The following is a 23888-nucleotide window of genomic DNA, read 5'->3' as shown; positions in this document are numbered from 1 at the left end:
TATACAGTTGTAAACTTTCCCGATTTATGACTATACATTTATACTGTGATAGGGTATTCTTAGTAAGTAAAATGTGTATTATACAATGAATGAATAGGAGGTATTCGATGAATGGACTGCACGCATTTCAGGTGCAGTGGCTACTCAAGATTATTTACTGATGCACAAACTAGTTATAGTTGTCATACTGGTTGTCATTCCAGGGATACTGACAGTCAGTGATTTCCACCTTGTAAAATCTTTCCTCTAGGGCGGACAATAATAATAGTTTCTGAAGCTGATTTTATTAGCAATGGTTTGCAAAATAACAACAAATATCCTTGTGTTTTATCAACTCATTATGGTTCCGCTGCTTTGGTAGAACAAAAAGGAATGTTCTTTATTGTTTTATGAATTTTATGCCCTGTGACAATGGCCAACATTTTGTAGGTCACGATCACTTTGGCATAAACTTATTTTATGCATGGCAGTTGGAAACTACGAAAATCTTCTTAGAGGCGAGCTGTATAATCGGCAGTTACATTGTTATTCTGAAAGAGTTCTGATAACTAAATAAATAAGTAAATAAATAAAAACACCATCTTTTATCATTAAAAGTTGCCAAGTGTTGTTTATACATTGTACGTGGCGTAATTCGTAAGTTTACTCGGCATATTTTCAACTCGGTAACGCCTGGTAACGGTCATACTTTTACCTAAATATGTGGGTCCTTTGAGAGCATCGTAAATGTATGGAGGAAAAGAAATAATTGTATTTTATGCTCATCTCAAAAGATTTGTTTGTATTTCTGCGAAATAGTCATGCCTAACCAGATAATAGCACAGACCCCCCCCCATTGTAACTACAAAGCCTTGAGCAAGTGCGAAGTTACCAGTTAATTTTATTGTTTGTTTCTATTTTTCAAGTTGTCTTCGTGTGTGCGCGCGTAAATTGAAAGCTTGTTATTACCAGTCAATATCGTCAATCATATTTGCTCCATTATTCCATGCAGATAAGAAAGGAACTAATTTTGTGTTGAATTTGTGCCCCCCCCCCCCCATCCCACCCCGCCCCGGCACGGTACAATAAACAAACACTTGATTGAAAATAAAATAAAAGAAACTAACCTTGCATTGTTATAATGTATTCCTTCTTTTTTCATCATGCGAAATTTACAGAACAAAATATATCAACGAACTCCGTAAATGTAGCGGATGCCGGCATGCGTATGCATCCTTACTGTGTGTGTATCGCTAATGTCAGATAAAAAAAATATCGCAAAAGAGACGAAAATATCACCAGATTGCTTGAAGGCGCCTGCCATTCACGCATGATAAGTTTCAAGGTGCAAACGGACCAAGATTATATTGTATCCAGGTTAACTATACGACGATATCTCGCAAATAAAAAAAAAAATCATTATTTTAAAGAACATACAATGTGAGTGCAAATGATAATCTTTCGCAGGTATGAGTTACGAAAGTATCATGGGGGGGGGGGGGCACCAGACAGATGACCCCCACCACATAAAAAATAAAGTGTTTTCATGTACTCTTGTATACCCCAAGATGTGTGTGCTTGTTTAAAGTTTAAAAAAGGAATTTTGATCAAACTTTTAGTTTATAATTAGTCCTAGTGTTTTCTAAAGGGTAGTAGTCTGAAACATGGGTCTTATTCCCATTTTCAGATTTCATATCCTTGATTTTTAGTGATCTTTGTCAAGAATTTTCTATGTTCCGTGTATGCTATGTGTATCAATGCTATGGTGTGTGTATGCTATATAGTCTGTGTGTAGGGACAGCAATACTATGTCAAATTTGTCTCTGTTGTCTTAATATATATTTTTCTATGGACTTTTCAAATTTATTTGTTTGTCCTGGTATAAATTTAGTTGCTTTTGAATTAATTTGCAATTTAGAATTCCGGCGAGATGAACGGTATACTACCATTTGAAATTAAAATAAAACCTTTTGTTTTATGTGATTGACTATGGTGTGGTGTTTCTCACATTAAAGTCTATTTTCAAAATGAGGTAGGCTGTATTCGAGTCAGGGTCCGCACTTTCTTTCTTTATTTATTTGTGTTTCTCCCGATTCGAGTTAGGCCTCCTCTCTAGTATTTAATTTATAATGTAAAAGAAGTAAATATCCAACCCAAAACCCCTTAGGAAGCTTTATACATTTACTGGTTTGGTTTTAGCATGAAAAACATAAGTGACATCTACAAAAATAATAAACTGGTAAAAAGACTAGAAACAACAAGGACCTTTAGAAGTATAAAGGAACTTTTATGTAAATATAGGGAAAATGAGGAACTTTGGGGAATTGAAACTAAGGAAACATATAATTGGATAAGGGAAAATTTAACCTCTAAAATTAAAAATAAAGTAGAGGAGGAAATATCTCGGTTAATTGGGACAGACCTTAGAGGTACTGGACCAACATCGGCTCTCCAAAAATACAAAGCTTGATATTCAAATATCTACACGACATATGCATACATGTAAATTATCTCATGTGCAAATGTGCGAACTTCACAAAATATCATGCGATGGCACAGTGCGAGTTTAGGAAACAAGACAGGATACAATTAATTATGGAGATATCCAAGAAATAAAAATACAGAAGAAACCAAGTTTTATATCAAGACGGCAACTTTAACAAAACTTTAATAGGAAAAATAACAGATAACATAACTAAAACCATGATGGCGTGTGACCAAGTCATAAACATAAAAAAAATGAATAGGCAAATTTTTTTGTAATCCTTTCAAATTAATTAGAAAAAAGAACTTCTAGGAAGATTTGTGAATGGGAGGGACGGGGCTGCAAAGGGTGAAAAGAAGGGGAGGGAGATGGGGCAATGGATAATCTCCCCTTAAAGGGGACCATCACAAAGTGAACCCTTGCCCTCATACCCCCACCCCGGATTGGAATCTGCTGTAGCCGCCACCCTTTTAGATTCTTATAAATTTTCCTAAACAGCTTCAGTTTCTTTTTATTATCCATTACAATTAAAATTAAATAATTACATAGACTTTAATTATATTACGTAAACTATCACAAATCCTAATTATCGGGACAGAGAAACTATATGGGAAAAGAACGAGATAATGACGTCATGGGGCTATGAAAGAGTCGGGAAAAACACCTCATATAGGAAACTTTACATACATACACGAAAACAAAGGATCTAATAAGTCTCTCTTCTAATTCTATTTGCTCAAAATGTGCAGCTGTCGCACTGCACGGTAAATCCCCACTGTGTGTGTGTATGTGTGTGTGTGTGTGTGTGTGTGTGGGAAGAACAACCATTTTTAGAGATTTTGGCAGAAATCCAATAAATAATTTGAGACGGCCTAACTCTAGGTGGGAGAAATACAAGCAAATAAAAAAGTGTATGGACTCCAACTCGAGTACAGCGGATTTCAATTTACAAATCCAATATGTGAATAATGACACAATATATTTGCACACAGAACACATTAAGTTTTTTTTTTCTTAATTAAATTATAATACACCGTTACTTAGCCAAAATTCAAAAATATATTAAATAAATAAAAATAAACCTTTTCTTGATCCGATTATAAGGTCCTAAGATTACTGGGGAGATTTGGGAAAAAATAAAGGCTATCCCAACATGGAAGCAAAATATAGCATACACAAACTATAGCATATATATATATAGCACACACGGAATATAGGCGACCTCTAGCCAAGGTCAACCAAGAGTATAGGGAAGGGATTTCAAGTCAGGTGATGGAAAGATGGAAACCTATTCGGAAAAACAACCCTATAGATAAAACTAGGTTTTAAAAGAAATACCCCGTTAAAAAGGAGAATTAAATTTTTTTGACCTAAATTCTTTTGCATAATATAAAACATACAACACATGGGGGGGGGGGATAAATGCACATAAAACACTATAATTTTTTGGAAAAGTGGGGTGGGGGGTCTGTCTGGTGCCGGCCCCCCCCCCCCAGTACTTCGTCTTGAGGGGATAAATGTACGTTATTTCCTGCTGGCGTCCTCTATAGGTGGAAAATCGTATCTAAGTAACAGTGATGTATACTTTTATTTCGAGAAATTAAATTATTTTTTCTGTACACTTTATAGGTTTTTTTTGGTTCTTTTTGTTCAAGTATAACTACTTTTAATCATGTTATGCAAATCTGATGTATAAAGAAAAATGTTGGTGCATGGCCGGTAACTTTTATACGTCATGGCAACGGAAAATAAATTCCGCGCATGCGCATTTTGTGTGGGAGCACCAAAAAAAAACCCCACACAAAAACAAGCAATTTACTAAAACAAGCCATTACGTGAGAACTTGGCCTGAAAAGAGCAAATATAGGTACTATAAAATATTGCTAGTCTCGGATTTGACAAGCCTTAGTTTTTTATGCTGATGAAACATTTTTCAGTAGAATTTTTTTTCCTACAGTTTAAATGCCTAATTTTACTGTTTATAATCATACATGTTCAAATGTACTGGTCACATATAACAATATCGTCGAAATATTAACTGATACCATGCTGGATTTATATAGAATGTCTAAATAATCATAAAACTAAAGGTGTAATTGATTATAACCAATATATATTTTTTGCAATAACAAGATAATGAGATCCGAACATTGACCAAACAGTACTTAGAGAAATTCAATATCGATTAGTTCATCCTCAACCTCCAACTGATATACTTTATTGCAAGGGGTAAATGGTACCGTATTGAAAGACGTGTTAGGATAAAAGATACCGTTGTTAAAGAATATCCTGACCGACTGAGATCTTAACATCGTACATCATAGCTGCAAACAGTGCAAGCCAATATACACATTTGCATTATGCTCACGCAAGAAATATTGTATCAACCAAATGGGTTTCTTGACCGAGCGATGTCAAGCCCTTGCGCGAATCCCGCTACGAGTCATAGGTTTCCCCGATTCAAAGGAATCCTGTACAACTACTTCTGCAAACTGGAAAGTCCAACGCGTCCAATCTATCAGTAATGTTACTCTAATTAATACATGACCACAAATCCCAACTTCCCAATTGTATGTCAATGTCACAACTGCAAAGCTTCTCTTCGTTAACTTTCCGTAACTTACCGCCAGTATTTCACGCCGTGAAACTATACAACTCAACAACCTAATACAGGGAACCGTTTTTACTACGCCACCTTAGGCCTTTTAAATCATGATTTTTAGCTTCATTTCGCCTGTAACTTTGTAACATATTTACCACCACAGCAACAATAAATGGCGCCCGCCGACGGCGGAACAGTCCTTTTCTGTTGATTCCATTGTATAATTTACCAATCTCCAGTCATAAATACTGCACCTGGAGTCACACGATCAATTCACGCAATTAGATTTGAATAGGGACTACTGAGTGACAGGGATACTCATGCGGCTCTTACCTGAATTCACCAAAAGTAAACCATGTCATCTTGAAACTCACTTACACTTCACTCCGTAACGTTTGCCCCTAGTAATTGGCTAATTATTTTGGTCTAAAGACTATAATCCCAGCACCGACTTCCCATATTCAAGCAAGTATATAAGGAATCCTTAAAATGGAGAGCGGTAAACAAATGCGCATACTCCAAAATATATTACAATATTATACATACCTTGGAATTTTATTAACTATTTTTGTTTACATATTTTCATTGTACTCGTGGATGGGTAATGTGATTTTGCGTTCTGCCTTGCTTATAAAATGTATTGTCTTTGGTCAACAAAAGTTGATTTAGAGAGGATAAGAAAAGAAGTTTTGTTAAACGATGATGGAATTAAATAAACACTGGGGACAATATCGTACGTTGCACATAAATCGCAGAGATTAATTGAGATTTTGCTTAACGGTCAATCAGTCCGCACTCGAAGTAGGGAAATAAGCGAATAGTGCAAAAGCCGACCATTGTCTGATAATCGACGTACATCTGCCACAGCCATATATTGTAAAAATCCCATTACTACAGGTAAAAAAGAATTAACTACAACTGCTTCTTTGGGGCGTCATGTGTGACCAGTGTATATTAGTACTGTGTTAGAAAAATATTGCGACAAACCAAAGTAAAGAAAACAGTCACTTTTATCAATCAGTCCATATCGTTTTACAAATTATACTGAATAACTGACTTCAGTAAACTCAGAAGAATGTATTCCTGTAAGCACATCACGATTGCGGTGTTTGTACATTTATATAAAGTGGGATCATTTTACAAGCAAAGTATACATTTAAAAATTAACACTACAAATGAGACAACGCTTAAGTACATACGGATTATAATCGTGAGATGGCAAAGAATGGTTCATATGTTGAGAGGTAACCAATACACCAACAAAATAAGAGTTTGTAAGAACATCTTATTTCCTTCTTAGATATACTTAGCCATAATGCAAATTGTTTCCTAATATGAAACATGTAAACATATTCCGACCATGCTGGAAACAAAAATAGTAAATTTAATTTAGTTCAGCGTAAACTGTAAGTTAGTTCTTTCCTTTTGGCATGGTGTCTGAATAAAAAAGTATATTTCTCAAATTTGCTAACCACTACACTGTCATTATGTAATTAGATACCTAATTGATGTACCATGGTTGTATACATATATCTATAAATATATATAGTTTTGTGGACATGTACGGTTGAATAATACCATCCCGTGTTTGTGTAGGGAAATGTGTACATCACAATCGCACTCGTAAATTTGAATCAATACCATCTCATGAATGGTTAGGGGCCGTCCATTTAGTATGTACGCATAGAGGGGTGGGGGGGGGTAACCCAAATGCATAGGCTTGAGCATGGAGGTATACTGATAATATATGTACGCATTTAAGGGGGGGGGGCGCTGAAACCTCGAAAATAAGTTGTATAATACGTAACCTGTTCGACTTGGTTCAGTAGGCTTTTGCATTTTAGCGGACATAAGACAAACTTGTCCCACCCAGTCACACTATCCTGACACCAGGCCGACTAATCCGAACACTAACCTCTTAATGATCGGCACCAAAAGAGGCAGCTGCTAGTACCATTTTTATGTCTTTAGTATGATTCGGCCGGGGTTTGAATACGCGACCCCTCGCATCCGAGGCGGACGCTCTATAGACACATTGCACCATCGGAGAAGTCGCTTAGTAAAGAATGTACGATACTGGTTCCTGTTTTTCATGACAACTCGACCTGGAGACCTACCTGATGGAAAATGAAGGCGCATTATAAGGTTATAATATACGAGTCCATAAATACATAAATATTTTTAAATTATAATTTTCGAGCAATTAGTGTCTCTTAGCATTTAACAAAGTCTGCTTGCAGTAGCGTACTAAGGGGAGGGGGGTTACAACATACTTCGATGCTAATACTACTGATTTCAAGCATAAAATTAAAGCTAAACAACAGCATATAACATGTTTACATATATTATTAAGTACGTCTTCATTTGTCTTTCCGTGCGCCAAATACCTTCCAACACAAAGATTTTCCATATAGGTAAATTAGTTGTACCAATCTTAAACAACCATATATTTCGACATATATAATATCAATGTATAGGTTCCTCATCAGTTTAAATCGATCTGTGCCAAAAAAAGTCGAGAAAATTAATAATAAAAAAGTTGGTATTTATGACTCATTATTGCTTGCGACTTTACCGATCTTCATATCCTTGATATGTGCATCTACCCTTCCCGTTTTGCGATAGTAGCACATACTTGGATGCTAATACTATAGATTTGAAGCATATAATTTAAGATGTACAACATTAAATAATATGTGTATGTATCTTATTAAGTACGGTTTCATATGTCTGTTTGTGCACCCGATGCCTTCCTATCCGAACGGTTTCCATATAGGTGAATAATTTATACCAATAGTAAACAAACACAGCTTTTGACAAATTTCATATTAATATATAGGTTCTCATCTGCCTAAATCGATTTGTGCCAATAGACGTGTGTGAAAATACAAAATAAAAAAGTTCCACTTTTTACGGAATATCGGGTGCGACTTTACCGATCTTCATATGCTTGCTACTTTAATACACCCTTCCCGTTTTGTGATTGTAGCACATACTTCGATGCTAATATTAGAGATCTGAAGTATAGAATTAAAACTATACAATATTATAAAATGTGTGTATATATCTTAATAAGCACGTCTTTATTTGTCTGTCCGTGCGCCTAGATCCGACCTATACGAAAGTTTTTCATATGGGCGAATAAGTCATAACAATCGCAAAAACAACGGTTTTGACACATTTGATATCAGATGACAAATTTGATTTTAATTGATATGTTTCTAATCATACTAAATCGATCTGTGCCAATAGACATGTGTGAAAATGCAAAATAGAAGGTTTTGTTCTTTTTACTGAATATCGGGTGCGACTTTACCGATCTGCATATCCTTGCTACGTGAATCTACCATTGCCGTTTTGCGATCGTACTACATATTTCGATGCTATTGCTATATATCTAAAGCATATAATTAAAGCCGTACAACTGTAAATAGTATGTGTATGTATCTTATTAAGTATATCTTCCTTTGTCTGTCATTTCGCCTAATGTCTTCCTATACGATCGTTTTCCATACAGGTGAATAACTCATAACAATAGTAAATAAACCCCGATTTTGACAAATTTGATATAAATTGATAGGTTTCGCATGAGTCTAAATCGATCTGTGATAGTAGAAATGTAAGAAAATGCAATATGAAAGTTTTGGTATATTTGACTCTGTATCGCTTGTGAATTTAACAATCTTCATAACCTTGATACGTGCATCTTCCATTGCCGTTTGTCTCGGTATCACACACTTCAATGTTTATAGTATAAATCTGAAGCATACAAGGAGAGCTATACAACAGTATATAATATGTGTATGAATCTTATTAAATACATCTTGATGTGTCTGTATGTCCGCCCAATGTCTTCCACAGCGAGCGTTTTCCATATTGTGTATTGTTCCACTTCCTATTTTTACACTACCTAATTTTGACCTAGTTTAATAAACACCCATTTCTACAGAGGACACATCTATCGCAGCCTCGACATTTTTTTACACTTATCAGCATTGAGTCACTCGGACAAAAAGATTTGTCAAAAGTCATATCATTATTATTAATGAAGTGAAACAAGGACACATATGATGAAAAAAATAATACATTTCTCCAATTCACTTTTTTCCAACCAGGAAGTCCTCTTAAAATCTTTACCAACTATTCTGACAAGGCAAATACAATTCGTTCCATACCAATCATCCAGTCTGCTACTCAACATGTGTTAGCTATGTGACTCACAGCTGATAACTGCATCTCCATCACCTTTTTAGAATTGTGTTTTGTGTTTTACGTGAATATGTCATTACTGATTTTCTGAGGTGGTTCTTGGGTATTTTACTTTGGAGTAATGAATATGAAACACACGTTTATGGTATATTTCATAAATAAATCAGCATCCTCTACATTACTGCTAATTTAAATAAAATTACGTGTATTACTATTAGGATGTTTCTCTCAAAAATAGGCAATTTTACTTTAATAGTAAATTTTCAAACGTCCATTAAACTAATCTTGATATTTAACTTATTTTGACAAATTAATTCTTTCTAAATGTCTTCTGTCTCCTATTATTTGCACTATTAGAGAAATAAGTTATGAAGTATGCAAAACAGTTTTGTACCTTAAACAGTACATGTACATTAAAGAATTGGGGTTCTGCATATTCACAATGCCATTTAATTATTGCAAGGATGTTGTACACTAAATCCAGTATTCTTTTATTATAAGTAAACAATTGTATTATTATACCATCATGATTTTCCCCCAATTTTATTCTTTCAGCTTTTCCAACAAAATATCTGTTCCAAAACAAATTTTTTGATAAATATAGGAACAAATTCTGAGTAAACACCATTTTTCTTTTGTTGTCGTTGTTAATGGTAGACTGAGAGAAGAAAATGCAGCAGCATATAATATGAACTTAAGTGAAGTTATGAACTTACTAAGCCTGGATTTAAATAAATGGTATCACTTGTATTTCTAATGACAGCCACAATCCTCTTAGTTTGGGCTCAAGACCAGCAATAGTGAATAGAGGTATTTCGAAAGACATATAACAGCTCACTCATTATAATGTTACTAATTAGCATTATTGAAAACTTCTTAGATATCAAAATAAATAGTATATATGTATGGTGCTTGTTGGCGACATTGGCAGATTATTCACTCCACATCCTGGTTCCCGGGCAGTTTTGATCTCTCACAATAATAATCACGGGCATAGTGGCTCGTTACAAAGAAAATCAACAGATTTGGGTTCTAACCTGTAACACTATTAACATATTATATTGTTACAGGTTAGAACCCCATCCCTTGATTTTCTTTGTAACGACCCCCTGTCATCATGGGCAGTAAATTTGAAACATACTACTTCCGGGTCAATCTATTTTTAAGGTGCAATATATACTAGTACATAATGGGAGGTAACTCAAGTTGTGCTATTCAATTCAATTCATTAATGAAAAAATGGAAATAAATAGGTAAAAAGGCAATTATTTATTTTGCAGATGAATATTTATCGAATATTTAACATTCAGCAGCATAAATATGCATTTATTTTATTGATATTTGTGGCAAGAGTGCAGAAAAGGACGACGTGCTTCGTGGGCAGATGGAAATCTGCCCACGAACTTTTATCTGCCCACGAAACCGTCTGAGGACGACAAAACTGCCCACGACCCACCTTAAATAATAGTATATATATATATATATATATATATATATATATATATATATATATATATATATATATACGATATGTAAAGTTTGTTTTTACTCATGCATCCGTTTCGGATGTATCAAGTGGTCTAAAGAGGCATGTAGCCAACTGAGAACATAGGCGGTGTTGTTTTGAGCTAAGATTTGCATATGATTTTAACCGCCATTCATTGCAAATGTAAAACATCGCATTTCAGACTTCAAGAGATCATTAAGTAAGTACACGTTCTTTTCATTTCATTGTAAATGTTCACATTATCAGTGTGTCCACATCACTTCAAAACCAGGTTGGTCGCATTGTAATTGGAGTTTTAAGATTTTTCTTACATAGTGTACATGAATACATCGTCTGATCTTTATATCTTATTTCTGGGGAAATATTTGCCAATAGTGAAATCAAGAAATAATAGTCATATGTATGTACCATTTAGCAGTAGATTTATGGTAGTCCCCATGCGTACCATCTACCATGTGTATCTTTTTACAGAGTGCAATCTCCTACTATAACCGATTTAATAAAATCTATCTCTTGATATGTCATGTGGTGTAAAATATAGATTTGCACAATTTTCCTTAATATTTATTTATTTATTTCCTTAATATTTTAAACCGTTCCGGTGGCCTAGAGGTTAGAGTGTCCGCCTCGGATGCGGGAGGTCGTGGGTTCGATCCCCGGCCGAGTCATACTAAAGACTTACAAAAATGGTACTAACAGCTGCCTGGCTTGGTGCTCAGCATTAAGAGGTTAGTGTTAGGACTGGTTGGCCTGGTGTCAGGATAATGTGACTGGGTGGGACATCATGCTATACATGTCTGCGGCATGATGCCCCAGTGCTAGACATGACTATAAACTGCCACACTGTAGACATCCTAGCCATATGACTGAAAAATTGTTAAAGCTATGTTAAAAATCTAAATCACACACACACACACACACACACACACACACACACACCTTAATATTTATATGCCGGACCTCGTTATGCTCAGATTTTACATTCTAGCTTATACAAATCCCATCACGGATTTTGCTTCATGTACACCAGGACAACCTGAAACTGTTAATATCATTTGAGTTATCATAACAAATATACAGCATTAACAAATACCATGGTAAATATGGATGATCTGAATAATGCCAGTGTTTAATCTCGCCTTTCTGATCTAAAGTAATGTTTTGGTATAAACAGGAATAAAAGACTTCTAATTTAATAAGTGCAAGAGAGAATTATTTAGAAGTCTTTATTTCTTTGTTTCCATATATACTCCACTTTCAAGTTTTGAACGAAATTACATATTATGAGCTGTTAACTGCATATCATGAGCTGTAATGGATCACATATAAGCTGTAAAGTACAATATATGAGCTGTAAAGTACACATGATGAGTTGTAAAATATAATATTTGAGCTGTAAAGTACGAATTATAATATGTAGAGTGCACATTAAGAGCTTTACGGTATAATACATGATATAAAGTGAAACTAAGAGCTGTAAAGTATAAATTGTGAGCTGTAAAGTATAAAGTATAAATTGTGAGCTGTAAAGTATAAATTGTGAGCTGTAAAGGACAAATAATAAGTTGTAAAGTACAATATATGAACTGTATAGCACAAATTATTAGCTGTAAAATGCAACTAATGAGCTGTAAAGTACAATATATGAGCTGTATAGCACAAATATTAGCTGTAAAATGCAACTAATGAGCTGTAAAGTATAACATATGAGCTGTATAGCACAAATTATGGGCTGTAAAGTAGAGATTATGAGCTGTAAAGTACAGTCTATGAACTGTATAACACAAATTATGAGCTGTACAGTACACATTATGAGGTGTAAAGTGCACTATATGAGTTGTAAAGTACAATATATTACGTGCAAAGTACAAATATTGACCTGTAAGGTATAATATATAGGCTGTAACGTTTAAATGGAATAAAATACAGAGCATAATTTCTCTTCTTTTCTAGAGATAAAATGCACATTTGGTTGTCTTTTTAATCTTTATATAGTACATTATATGGGCTTGTTATGGCATTCAATTCATTTCCATATTTCAATATAACCAGGGCCTACGGGCCTCTCTCAACCTCTGAAGAGGCCTGCTTTCAATCAACTTGTATGTTTCTTTACGCGGTTACTGATTTTGTAAACGTTCACTGGCAGCAAACGAAACAAAGTCGTTTACACGTATAATGCGAACTTATAAAGTAACTGCTCCGACAGATACCTGCATAACCACAAAGGTGTGTGCACTGAGACTCTTGGGTCTCCTGAGAATGAGGCCAGTCGGAGTTTCTTCTTGAAAGTCCATTTCCCACATCAGTCGATGACGCACGATCAATTTGTACCTTTATCCTATCACTATTACGAAACCTAAGCAATCACCGTGACAACCAGTAGAACTGTAGCAACGATCGCGGACGTGATAACGTAACAGCATAAAATAGGACACGGATATTATGAGGCGTCATAGCGGACAAAATCTGGTCCAATGAGAAAGTTGCAATTGACATTTTGATGTCGTATGTCGAGAAATCCAATATCACGTGTTGGATCAAATTGCATGTCCTTAAAGGTCCATTTTTTAGATCGAGATTTTAGAGTTTATATGTTGAATTTATACAGTGGTGGTTTAAAGTTATATTTCCTATGTCGACGTTTTACGGTGTATAGTTTGAATAACACAGAGATGGTTGAAATTTCGATATGATATGTTGAGAATCCCTAATTCACACACTGTATGCAACTGTTTGTGATAAAAGTTCCATTTCTTATGGTGAGTATCTAGATTTCATCTGTTGAATTTCACAGCAACGAGAAGCAAACTCCTTGCTTAAAAATAACGCGGTCCGTTCACGACAGTGACCTCTAGCAAAGAAATTCATAGTAATTATCGACCTGTGAATGATAACTTTAAAACTGTAAATGCATGAAATGTAATGGCGCCTCATAATTGAATACACGAATAATGTATCTTAATACTCAATATTATTTTGAATTGTTAAAGTGGACATTGTATAATGTACCTTAAACACCAACACATCATTTCGCCATATAAAAATAACAATTCTGACAAGCACAATACAATGTCCAATCACCGCTGTGTAATTCAACTAATACAATATCAAAACTCAACATACAAAATGGAACTTTCAGCACAATCAATGTGATTTAATATATAAAAATTTCAACAACCCCTGTGTAATTCAGAAGATGCAATCTAAAAACTCGACATTGGACATCAAATTTTCAACGAGCGCTGTGTAGTTCAATAGATGAAATCTAAATACTCAACATATGAAATGGAACTTTCAACATAAACATTTTGAACCAATGCGTAAATCAGGAATTCTCGACGTATGTCACTGAAATTTCAAACACCGCCGTGTAATTCAAATGACACAATCTAAAACTTCGAATTAGAAAATATAACGTTCAACCACTACTGTTTAATTCAATAGATGCAATCTAAAATCTCGACCTAGAAAATGGAACTTTAAAGACTATAACCTTTTACACAACACGTGAAATTGGAATTCTGGAAATATGACATTAAAATTTCAACGGCAGCGTTCTGATTGGACCAGCTTTTGTCGGCTACGGCGCCTCATACAGATATACCTGATGAAATTGTCATTTAAATTTCTGAACTCTCTGTCCGTCTGTTCTTTGTCACCACAAACCGGAAACAGTGAAGTTTGAGTCTAAGAGCATGGTAAATCTCGAGGACTCACATAAATGGATGTTTGGCATTTAAACATGCAGTAGTTGCCATGGTGAACTTGGATTACTCACGGGATGGTTGGGCAAATACAGGAACATAACTTTCCTATTCGATAATATTATTTTTTTGTTATAACCCCACAATTTGTTACGAGTATTACGTGCCTCTGTATTTTTTATATAATAAAACGGCAAAATGTCTGTCACATGACTGACCTAGCGGGATAAGGCGAGTGAAGGGACATACATCTGATTTTCAACAAACACAACTATGGATCAAGAAAAATATTTATAAAAAAACACAAAAAAATATGCACTACTGCAATGTCATGACTGTACTCTGACACTGTTCTAATGAAATTAAGTTATAATGTTCGAAGCCCATGTAACAAACTGTACAGTATATCCACCGAACACAAACGTATTATTTAAAATGTTTTTACGTTATGACCGAACGTTTGACTGAATCATGACTGTGCAATTTATGTCGAGTAACCATATTGCTATCCAAATGAAAAAACAGAATATTACACCGATTGTAATGTGAACATTTCCTATTCAGGTTAAAGGGATTACATACATCGTACTGTTAATATTTTTCTAATCAGTGAGCAAGTCATGTTAGATCACAACTTAACACCACTCCTTATGTTGGCACACATCCTCCCATCCCCACGCTAGCCAATCACAATGAATACACCACTTCACCAGTTACACATAAACTAAAGCTACGGGTTGGGTCTACGGAGAACGAACCTCTTACTATGAAGTGGGAACGAAACCATCACTATGAAATCGGCCGAAGCCAAACAGCTCGGTAGCCAGTCGTTTATTCAAGTCAGCTGAATGATTCACGGTACTAATTCAGTTCCCATAGTAAACCTATGCAAACACCATGCTATTAAAAATTCAATAACTTAAATTTTTTCAGTGCTCATGATCAAACCTATATTTATCGGTATAGATGAAACCTGGATGTCAGCTTCTGTGTAGAGGAAAGGATATGAGCCTACAGGACCTACATGTGTTTGAAACATGTGCTTTCAATTCCGCACCAAAGAGTCAGGTGCTAATTTTAGTAAAGAGTGTTCCAAACTCAAGACTGTTAAAGGACTGAAATTCCATCAATAAAGCAATGTTTCTAATTTTTTTCACTTAAACTAATATAAGCTCTCAAAAGATTCTTTTTCCTACAATATAACTTACATTATTAACCAATCCTGGTCAGCCTAACCCATATATACTCTATTTTATGTTCACCCATTTCCAGGCTGGTTCCAATTTTTCCATACCATTAGTACAGTGTGTCCTGAAGGACACACGGTACTAATTATACGGAAGAACTGTGAACCAGTCTAGAAATGGGTGAACAAATAATAGAGTATTTACGGGTTTGTTGGTCCATAATTGGTTAATAATGACAATTAAAATTTTAGTAAAAATAACTTTTGAGAGCTTATCCTATATGCAATTTTAAAAAAATATAGACAAATTTCTACTGATGCAATTTTAGCATTCTTACAGGCTTGACTCAGGAGTACTCATTAATGAAAGTAGCACCTGATTCATTTAGTGCAGAATCAATAACATGTAGATAAACAAAATGCCGCGGCTCATATGGTGTTCTCCACAAATAAACTTGCACCAAGGTTAGATGTGCATGGAGAATTATAGGTCTCATCATCAGCACCCAGAAATTTTAAGTCATTGAATTTTGAATATGATAGTGTTTCCATATGTTTACTATTGGAGTTGAATTAGTACCGTAAGTCCTATATGCGACCTATACCATAATAGGAGCTTGTTGTTTCCATGGTTACCATGTGCATCCAGAGTATCATTTTGGTGGTTTTTGCATATGACAATCATAATGGAGTCTTTTTTTCATGGTTTGCATGTGATTTTGGAGAAAAAATCTATACAAAAGACAGATGGGAATGGTTTTATACACTGGACAGTGGCAGTAGATAGCTCAAGCCATGGGGAAAAGAGCATAGTATGGATTGATGGCAAAATTTCATATTATGGTGCCCACAGATTGGCCTATACGGTTAAATACCATTTAACACATGCAACAATTCCCCAAAAGGGGGTGGGGGAAAGATTTTAAATGTAAGCCACTTATGTCACAATCACTTATGTATCAATACAGATCATTTAACTTTAGAGACACATTCAGTAGATCAAAGCAGAGAACATTGTAAAAATCAAGGACTGTGCACAAAACTGCACATGCTGCATTGCCTCAACCTGTAAATTGCATTATTATTTGTCGAGTCACATTGAATATCAATTAGATCTGTCTTATTTCTTATCACAGAATTAAACTCCTTGACACCTTTTCTATGTTCAGCATGTTTCTCATATCGGTACATTCAATATTTTGGCAAACGGTATTGGAACTTTTCTGCATCCCTTTTGCTGAGGGATCAGGGAGGGACATTTTCACTTATAAGAATAGTTTTCAACCCTTCATTCCCAATAGAAGTCTGCAAAAGTCCTATCTGTATTGCATTATTTACACAGGCAGTTTTTCTTCCCCAACCTCTCTTCGGCATCTCTTCATACAGTTGAAACATTCTTGATGTATAACTGCATGGTGAACATATTGCTCTCTTGCACCACACCAGAACTTTTTTCTCTTCATGTACCAAGTCCCATGATATAAAACATTTATAGTCAGGGTGTTGGAACTGGTGCTCTCGGAAGACATTATTCTACATCTCAGCATTTTTTCCTGTGTGCACTAAGTGATATGTGTTTTGTTCACCAGATCTGTTGTTGTGAATAGATGAAAACAAGCTTCATGTCAGAAATATCGTTTCATATTTGAAACAAAAGCTATTTATAAAGCCAACATTACTCTGCACTTACTATCAAGTAATAGTAAGGAATTATTTAGCTGTAAATTAGAGCTTGCTACCTGGTTTGCCAAATCAAGGTGTATTCCCTCCCCTTTGACTGTAATTGAGTGATTGCAAGGTTTGCTTTGTTTCTCTTTTTTTCTCAATAAGTTATGCATTTTATTCAGCTTTATATTAAAAAGTAAGTAATTTAACACTGCTTATAGTGGAAAGTAGCCACAGTAATGATTTTGAGACATTTTCTTAACTTTTTATTATTTTTGAGTAAATGTAGGTTTAGATTTATGTATTAGACAACTTTAATATGCAATTCAATTCTATTACTTAAATTTAACAAGTAGTTTATGCAGTGATAAGTTTTATCAGTGTCTGAATATTGCATAGAAACCTGGACTTGTCTTGGCATCGCAATGTTTTTCTCATATTTCTCCACCTCCAGCTTACTTATTAGCTTGAGCCTCAGCAGTTTGTACATAGGCTTTCTGTTTCCAACATCAATGTCAGCATTATAGGAACTTTGGATAACTTTTTCAAATTTGTCTCTTGTTGTCCTTATGTAACAGACCTCAAGTGGCTGTGTCATTTGGGTTGATGCACATTTTCTCCCTTGTTGTGGGGAACATTACCAGGCTTGAAGAAATTACTCTGTCTATTCTTTGCTTCCTCACCCTTCCCCATAGTTTTATACTAAAAAGTAGCACTCTGTTATTTAATTCTTCAGTATAATAAAGCTTATGGAGCTTTTCTTTGGCTTTTATACCTTTTTATTAAGATTTGGAGGTGATGAATCACATGTGATAATAGTTTAAATAAGTTTGGAATGTCAGCATCTCTTAATGCTTCATGGGTATGCGTATTTGTTTTAGTCACAAAAGGGAAATGGCCTCTTATCATTTTGACCTGTCATGTGGCACACTTGTTTGTTTTGTTTGATTGATATGAATAGAGATGCACTGCATGTTATTTATGTTAGAGTCAGCAAGAAAAGAAATGCATTTTTGAAATTTAAAACATTTAAAACTTGTCTTATAGCCAGTGAGAGATGAAAATACAATGCGTCATGTAATTTGATACCCTGTGATGTCATACTTGCTGATGTCAGCATGCTTGTGTTTCTTTTGTGTAGCATGCATGCCATAGAAAGATAACATGAAGATACAAAGGCAGAAAACAATTATTTTAATAACAAGAATAAGCCACTAATAAGTACAATACAACACAGAAACATGTAATGCGGATGCAATTTAGCTATAGACATTGGTATCAAATAAAATGCTATTGCACTATTATGCATGCACAAGCATGGCCATTTCTTTCTTACAATTATGCTCCAATATCAATGAGTAAAATACAACTTTTTCTAAAAAATTTAAATCTGGTTATAGGACACACGGTACTAATTATACGGAAGAACTGTGAACCAGTCTAGAAATGGGTGAAGAAATAATTGAGTATTTACGGGTTTGTTGGTCCATAACTGGTTAATAATGAAAATTAAAATTTTAGTAAAAATAACTTTTGAGAGCTTATCCTATATGCAATTTTAAAAAAATATAGACAAATTTCTACTGATGCAATTTTAGCATTCTTACAGGCTTGACTCAGGAGTACTCAATAATGAAAGTAGCACCTGATTCATTTGGTGCAGAACCAATAACATGTGTTTCATGCACATGTATGTAAACAAAATGCCGTGACTCATACGGTGTTCTCCGCACATAAGCTTGCACCAAGGTTAGATGTGCATGGAGAATTATAGGTCTCATCATCAGCACCCAGAAATTTTAAGTTATTGAATTTTGAATATGATAGTGTTTCTATATGTTTACTATTGGAGTTGAATTAGTACCGTGAGTCCTGAAAGCGTAACTGAACTGTGTTTGTTATTCACAAATATCATACGCACATGCAGAAATGGGACATGTGTATGAGACGTGTGGGTACATAAGAAATATGAAGGTGTAGACATCACATTCTCCTCTAAAACGAATCATTATTTAGAATCAAATAAAATAGACATATTTTAATCGTTTTCTGTATGCATTATACCTATGCGGCAATATATGCACATGAATGAAAGACAAATAGGCAAGTTACATGAGTGAAAGACGAACAGGCAAGTTACATGAATGAAAGACGAATAGGCAAGTTACATGAATGAAAGACAAATAGGCAAGTTGCATGAATGAAAGACGAATAGGCAAGTTACATGAATGAAAGACGAATAGGCAAGTTACATGAATGAAAGACGAATAGGCAAGTTACATGAATGGAAGACGAATAGGCAAGTTACATGAATGGAAGACGAATAGGCAAGTTACATGAATGAAAGACGAATAGGCAAGTTACATGAATGGAAGACGAATAGGCAAGTTACATGAATGGAAGACGAATAGGCAAGTTACATGAATGAAAGACGAATAGGCAAGTTACATGAATGAAAGACGAATAGGCAAGTTACATGAATGAAAGACGAATAGGCAAGTTACATGAATGAAAGACAAATAGGCAAGTTACATGAATGGAAGACGAATAGGCAAGTTACATGAATGAAAGACGAATAGGCAAGTTACATGAATGAAAGACGAATAGGCAAGTTACATGAATGGAAGACGAATAGGCAAGTTACATGAATGGAAGACGAATAGGCAAGTTACATGAATGGAAGACGAATAGGCAAGTTACATGAATGAAAGACGAATAGGCAAGTTACATGAATGGAAGACGAATAGGCAAGTTACATGAATGGAAGACGAATAGGCAAGTTACATGAATAGAAGACGAATAGGCAAGTTACATGAATGGAAGACGAATAGGCAAGTTACATGAATGAAAGACAAATAGGCAAGTTGCATGAATGAAAGACGAATAGGCAAGTTACATGAATGAAAGACGAATAGGCAAGTTACATGAATGGAAGACGAATAGGCAAGTTACATGAATGGAAGACGAATAGGCAAGTTACATGAATGAAAGACGAATAGGCAAGTTACATGAATGAAAGACGAATAGGCAAGTTACATGAATGAAAGACGAATAGGCAAGTTACATGAATGGAAGAGGAATAGGCACGTTACATGAATAGAAGACGAATAGGCAAGTTACATGAATGAAAGACGAATAGGCAAGTTACATGAATGAAAGACAAATAGGCAAGTTACATGAATGGAAGACGAATAGGCAAGTTACATGAATGAAAGACGAATAGGCAAGTTACATGAATGGAAGACGAATAGGCAAGTTACATGAATGGAAGACGAATAGGCAAGTTACATGAATGAAAGACGAATAGGCAAGTTACATGAATGGAAGACGAATAGGCAAGTTACATGAATGAAAGACGAATAGGCAAGTTACATGAATGGAAGACGAACAGGCAAGTTACATGAATGAAAGACGAATAGGCAAGTTACATGAATGGAAGACGAATAGGCAAGTTACATGAATAAGATATTAATACACTACTTCATCAAATTTGTAACTTGCCCATGAACATCCAACGCAAGTGTTTTGTACCTTCTTTTAAACTTTATCGGCTTTTTACACGCATATTAGGTTAAATTCCCCAAATAAAAAGATAAAAGCACCGAGTACAACCCGCTACACTGATGAACTGCATTCAGCCTTAAAAGAAGTGCACAGAGGTCTGTGATACATACTGCATAAAGTTGTACAATGTGAAAGAAATCCACAAAAGTCAGGCATATACACTGGGTAAAGCTGTACACTTCCACACTTAGAGCATCAAACATCGTACCAAATTCAAGTCAAGCACAATGGGCACAAAGCTAGTCGATTATTGCAAATGTGGTCAAGAAACTTACTAAAATATATGTATATATAAAGTGAGTCAAACAACAATTATATACAACTCATTCTTTGAAAGTATAATTTGCAAAAAGTAACGTATACGAGAGAAAGTAATTTTTTAATGTTTAACACACTTTTAATTTGTTCACGACTTGCAACATTAACATGCTGGAAATAAATTCTTTGTCCTTTTTGTTTTACAGGTACAGCGGGATTTTATCTCAGTAAGAAATTAGATTAAACCCAAAACGTCAGTCTGTATTGTATCTGACTTTTTATGGCGAAAAAGATGGAAGAATTTAAATAGAAAAAAAGGAAAAATTGTTGACGAAATCATACTTCTTATTTTGATCATGGACACTGAGACCCTTTCGTCAGACAGCCTTGTGAAAATGAACGAGAGAAAGTCATTAACGATGGCGCCAGTGGTTTCTTTTGTTGCCATTTTGATGTCTGTGGGACTTATAGGAAATTCGTTGGTGTTGTATGTGTATTGGTTCAAGACGACACGAAAGGCAGAAAGAACGTTTATCATGACCTTAGCAATTCTAGATATAACCAACTGTCTCCTGGTAATGCCCTTTGAAATGTATGATCTCACACATCAGTACACGTTTGGCGACGTAGCCACCTGCAAGACTATGCGAGTTTTGGAATATTCGGTGATCATGGCATCAGGATTCTTGCTTGTGTCAGTTTCGTTTGATAGATACTTTAATATCTGCAAAACATTCAACGAGTTCTCGCCAAGGAAAGCCAAAGTTATTGGGATACTTTGTGCTATCATCGCCACTGTTCTAGGCTGGCCGGCATTTTGCTTCGCTGACATTGAAGTAAAAAAGATTGAATCAACAAACCTGACTGGACAAGAGTGTTCCATGGTAATAAAGGGACCTTTGGAGGAAAATCTACTCAAGGCCTTCTATTTCTGTTTGGCCTCAATATTTTTATTGTGTATCGTAGTGCTTTGTTTCATTTACTCGCTCATAGGAATTCGAATTCGTAAATGGCTTATCCATCGTAAGCTCATGCAACGGCAAGGCACGCCATCTGTTAGAATTAATAGAATAAAGAGTTCGGAGGATGACCACAGGGTATCCAACAGCAGTGACCATAGCCCATCTGGATCGGCAAGAAGTTCGACGGCAAGGACGCGTGTTATCTCCATCAGAACTGCCGTCACATTCTTCTCAGTCACTGCAGTATTCATTATCAGTTTCCTTCCACACATCACCGTCAGATTTCTCCAGCTTCTGCAGGTGAACTTTAGCGGAAATGCAGAACTGGCGTACAATTTTATCGTGAGATCATATCTTATAAACAGTGCTGCCAATCCTTTTGTGTACACTATCCTTAATAGAAAGTTTAGAGCAAAGCTCAAAGACACATTTAGACGATGCTTCAGGAGACGTAGAAGTTTTGTTTAAATAAATAAATAAATAAACAATGTGTGTGAGAGAGAGAGAGTGTGTGTGTGTGTCTGCGTGTATATGTGTGTGTGAGAGAGAGAGTGATGTTTGCGTTGGTGTTTCTTACATAACCAGTAACAGTACCGTTTTCTTTCGATCATCGCTAGCCCATTTGCATTTCAGGACCTGCATGCTTTCGTTCAGTTTACATTTTAGAATAAGTTACATTCGGATTCCTGGTTTCACCAGTGTTACTACTAGATGATAAATGCATTTACTTTCTTTTCCACAGCGAAGATGAGGCGAGGTGCAAATTATACAGACACATACAACCCTACCCTTACTGCATCGCAACAATTTGTTTCTTCTACGGTCTTTTTTCGTTTAGCTCATAATTGGTACACGCCTTATAAATACTACTGTAAACATGGAATCAGGTACCATGGCGACGGTGTGCATCTTATATTATTACTAAACCATTATTATAAAATTAGGTCACTGTGACGCATATTTCACACTTCAATGATTTTGTTTTAACACTGAACTTTAAATTTATTTCTGTTGCTCTGATCATTTTATAATGATCAAACGAGATGAATGAGCGTTAAGCAGATCTTTTGCTCTCTCTCTCTCTCTCTCTCTCTCTCTCTCTCTCTCTCTATATATATATATATATATATATATATATATATATATATATATATATATATATATATATATATATATATATGTGTGTATCTGAACTTGCACCAAGTAACCTACAAGAATATGGATCGTGGTAACCGTATGTTTACACTTTCATTGGGATCTATCTACAGTGTTCATAATATCAATGATACATAGTTCCAATAGCCTGTCGATACGATTAGTTAAATCTGCGGTTGCGAGGTACACATACTGTAATGTATTTAATGCGCTGATGTTGTTCTTAAACCTCTATCCCTCCCTCTCCCTCTCTCTCTCTCTCTCTCTCTCTCTCTCTCTCTCTGTTAATAGTCTTTAGAAATGTTAATTAAGCCGAATACTGACTTAGATCAACTGCAAATATATTAAAATATTTTAATTACCTCTTGCTGTTTCGTCATTTCGCTTAGTTTCTATTCCGCGTTAATTTCCATACACCAGAACGTGAATGCCTGAGAGTTCATGTTCAGTGTACAAAAAGCTAACCGTGTCTGTAGTGCACTGCTTTCGTCATGAAAACCAGCTTTCATGTTTAAATCATAATTGTGTCTTGTATTGATTTAATAAATGTGAATATAAAAAGAAACTCAAAAAGAAAACAATCAACTTATCAATTTACATTCTGACTGC

At 35.2% G+C, this 23888-nt stretch overlaps 1 protein-coding gene across 3 annotated transcripts in view; it reads left to right on the top strand.

Moving 5' to 3' along the window:
• The window catches only part of LOC149808176 (mu-type opioid receptor-like), an 85899-nt gene extending 62257 nt beyond the window's left edge, over positions 1 to 23642 (top strand). Inside the window, exons 1-2 of one of the 3 annotated variants that reach the window (XM_089974155.1) lie at positions 10807 to 10981; positions 21369 to 23642. In XM_089974155.1, coding sequence (XP_089830281.1) covers positions 21519 to 22592 — 1074 coding nt within the window. In that variant the 5' untranslated portion in view covers positions 10807 to 10981; positions 21369 to 21518 and the 3' untranslated portion in view covers positions 22593 to 23642. Of the gene's footprint in view, positions 1 to 10806; positions 10982 to 15328; positions 15348 to 21368 lie in introns of those variants that run through there. The other 2 variants (XM_089974172.1, XM_089974164.1) reach the window with 2 other exon arrangements.
• The last annotated feature ends 246 nt before the right edge of the window (positions 23643 to 23888 follow it).

Source organism: Sinohyriopsis cumingii, chromosome 1 (assembly GCF_028554795.1).
Source record: "Sinohyriopsis cumingii isolate HCF-2022 chromosome 1, ASM2855479v2, whole genome shotgun sequence".
Lineage (NCBI taxonomy): Eukaryota > Metazoa > Mollusca > Bivalvia > Unionida > Unionidae > Sinohyriopsis > Sinohyriopsis cumingii.
Note: the sequence above shows the minus strand (reverse complement) of the source record. Positions and strands in the feature narration are given on the sequence as shown.